Source organism: Phoxinus phoxinus (genome assembly GCF_949152265.1).
Source record: "Phoxinus phoxinus genome assembly, chromosome: 4".
Classification (NCBI taxonomy): domain Eukaryota; kingdom Metazoa; phylum Chordata; class Actinopteri; order Cypriniformes; family Leuciscidae; genus Phoxinus; species Phoxinus phoxinus.
Window position 1 is genome coordinate 43817639 of NC_136879.1, and position 3563 is coordinate 43821201.

General features: G+C 44.8%; 1 protein-coding gene across 2 annotated transcripts in view; it reads right to left on the reverse strand.

Annotated features, from left to right (window-relative positions):
• Nucleotides 1-472: 472 nt before the first annotated feature.
• clpb (ClpB family mitochondrial disaggregase) overlaps nt 473-3563 on the reverse strand; it is a 47667-nt gene continuing 44576 nt past the window's right edge. Inside the window, exons 16-17 of one of the 2 annotated variants that reach the window (XM_079611075.1) lie at nt 2034-2330; nt 474-864 (exon numbers count right to left, since the gene is read on the reverse strand). In XM_079611075.1, coding sequence (XP_079467201.1) covers nt 2052-2330 — 279 coding nt within the window. In that variant the 3' untranslated portion in view covers nt 474-864; nt 2034-2051. Of the gene's footprint in view, nt 2331-3563 lie in introns of both variants that reach the window. The other variant, XM_079611074.1, reaches the window with a different exon arrangement.

Sequence of the window (3563 nt, forward strand, 5' to 3'; positions counted from 1 at the left end):
ATATGAGTGTGTGTGTGTATACGTGTGTATGAGTGTGTGTGTGTGTGTATATGAGTGTGTGTGTGTGTGTATATGAGTATATGTGTGTGTGTGTGTATATGAGTGTATGTGTGTGTATATGAGTGTGTGTGTATATGAGTGTGTGTATATGTGTGTGTGTGTGTGTTGTGGGAGGTCTCTCTCATGCTGCCTCTGTTTTAAGATGCTAATTTCATCCCCACAGGAAGTGAGTGAATCCCTACATGTGTAAAGGAGGATGCAGAGAAAAGAAGGAATTTTCTTTAGGCATTCCATCCTTCTGTACTCTGTCTCTCACACACACACACACACACACACACACACACACACACACACACACACACACACACACACACACACACACACACACACACACACACACACACACACACGTTTCTAGCGTTGGATTACGAGCTGCACATTCCTGAACCTCACACAAAAACCCAGAGTCAGATAAGAGACTTTCTGAACTTTATTTAACGTTTGTGCGCAAGAATAATAAATAAAAATATTTGCAGTTAAATAATAACTCATAAAGATTCAATGCCCATCCTGTGGAAGCTCGTTTCTGCTTCAGAAATTAATAAATAAGTAAAAAAAATGTAATTATGACTTTTTAATCCCACATTTCAGACTCATATATATTGCAGTTCAGACTTTATAACTCTGACTCGTGAGATAAAAGGTCAAAATTAACTTGAGATAACTTGCAATAAACACACAAAACATTCCTGTTTCACACACATATCTGCACATTTGAGACGTTTATCAGGACGTTTCATCAGAGCAGTTTCTCTTCTACACATGTGATCACTTCAACTCTTCTAGCAGCCGAACTTCTGTAATCTGGACACATGTGAACACGATGAGGAAACTGGTGTGTGTCTCTTTGTGAAGCGTTACATTCCTTCTTTATTTGTGATAAAGCTGATGACGGATTCACATTCAGATCGTTACACCTCAGAACCATTAGTGTTTTACAGTACACATCACATAAATACACACATGAATACACACATCTTCATATTTATCTGTACACATGACAAACACTCAGGAAATGTGACGGAATGTGTGAGTGTGTGTGTGAGAGTGTGTGTGTGTATATATGTGTGAGTGTATATGTGTGAGAGTGTGTGTGAGTGTATATGTGTGAGAGTGTGTGTGAGTGTATATGTGTGAGAGTGTGTGTGAGTGTATATGTGTGAGAGTGTGTGTGAGTGTATATGTGTGAGAGTGTGTGTGAGTTTATATGTGTGAGTATGTGTGAGTGTGTATATGTGTGAGAGTGTGTGTGTGTATATGTGTGAGAGTGTGTGTGTGTGTGTATATGTGTGAGAGAGTGTGTGTGTGTGTGTGTGTATGTGTGAGATTGTGTGTGTGAGTGTATATGTGTGAGAGTGTGTGTGAGTGTATATGTGTGAGAGTGTGTGTGAGTGTATATGTGTGAGAGTGTGTGTGTGTGTGTGTGAGAATGTATGTGTGAGAATGTATGTGTGTGAGTCTGTGTTCATTATTACCAACATCATACGTGTGTGTGTGTGTGTGTGTGAATGTATGTGTGAGAGTGTGTGTTCATTATTACCAACATCATACGTGTGTGTGTGTGTGTGTGAGAGTGTGTGTTCATTATTACCAACATCATATGTGTGTGTGTGAGTGTTTGTGTGTGTGTGTGTGAATGTATATGTGTGTGTGTGTGAGAATGTATGTGTGTGAGTGCATGTGTGAGAGTGTGTGTTCATTATTACCAACATCATACGTGTGTGTGTGTGTGTGTGTGTGAGAGAGTGTGTGTGTGTGTGAGAGTGTGTTCATTATTACCAACGTCATAAAGCTGCTCTGATTTATGTGAGTTATTAAAGTTACGAGCTCAACTGTGATGAAACATTGAACGCATCATATTTTTAACATGCTTGTCAATAATCTGATGAACACTAAAACAACACACACTTCTCATGTGTTGCTGGAGCTTCACTGGAGTCAGTGATGTCATATTTACACAAACACACACTAACCGGACTGGAGTGTGTGTTTCAGTGACGGCTGTGGGCGTAGTTCACGTCGTCGGGGTTCAGCGGCGAGCGGATGTTCAGTGTCCGGGCGGTGCTGTCGTCTCCCACCAGCTCCAGGCGCAGAACCTTCACTTCCTGTCCTCCGTCCTTCACTTCCTGTCCTCCGCCCTTCACTTCCTGTCCTCCGCCCTTCACTTCCTGTCCTCCTTCCACTTCCACTGAGAGTCGTAGTGTACATCCCTTTGGCAGAAGCTCCTGCTCGTACGCAGCGGCCAACTGATTCACCAGCCGCCGCTCCACCTGCGCACACACACACACACACACACACACAATTCTTCATTAACGATGAAGAAAGTCTCTCCAAGGCAGGAGGAGGCGTGGCAAAGGGACGCAGTGTCTCGTTCAGGGAACAAGGGTTATAGAACCCGAGACGTTGGGTTTCGAGGGAACTCGCACTACGTCGATGACGACACTATGGGGACCGAAATACCCACTATGCCACAGCAAACCCTGCCTGTCCCAGTGTGAAGCGGTCTCAGGCACAACTAGGACGAAAGCACTAGATGGCTTATTCATGAAGTTACATGGTTGCCAGGGTACTCGAAATGGTTGCTAGGGATTGGCTAGATAATAACCAGGGTTAAACTAATAGACTGATATTCTGCCCAAAATCAAAAGAGCCCAAACCACGTGTCTCTATGATGCTCTGATTCATATATATCCCTCTCATCTATTTTTCAATGGAAGTCTATGGGGTGGTTGCTAGGGTATGTCTATGGGACGTTTTTGGCTGCTTTTTCGACCGCTGTGCAAACATCGTACACCCGATCGCTTAGAAAAGACATAGCACACCTCTCCTCAATGTGCTGGTCGATTTGACACCTCACTCATGGCTCTATGACAAACGGTGCGGGAGGAGTAGCGCAACCAAACTTTTGTGTGGAATAATAATAAGTATGCAAGAGAACAATAGTGATGCCTTGCTAGTCTATTCAGAGCACCCGGGTGTAGAGGGGAGGTCCAGAATATAAAATCTCATGAATGTGTGTGTAGTGGCCCATCCAGCCGCACCACATACCTCATGAACAGGTGTCCCTGAAAGGAGGGCTCTAGAGGACACCATGCCTCTGGTTGAGTTAGTGCTCACGGCCAAAGGTGAAGGCAAACTGCGCACCTGATAGGCCAGGGAAATAGCCCGAACTATCCCGTCTCTGATGGTCTGTTTAGAAGCGGGGAGACCCTTCTTGGGCGACCCGAAACACACCAGCAACTGGTCCGCCTTCCTCCACTGAGAAGACATCTGAGCATAGTGCAGAGCAAATTAAGTCCTCCATCTTTCGCCGGCACATCCGGTGGGGGATGAAATGCCTGCAGAACCGTCGACCTCGCCATATTAGACGGCTCCTTCGGCACGTACCCCGGCCTGGGATGCAAGATAGCCTTAATTCTCCCAGGAGCAAACTCGGAAGATATAGAGAGTGCCTGGAGATCTCCTACCCTCTTAAAAGAGGTAAGGAGAAAGACCACCTTAAG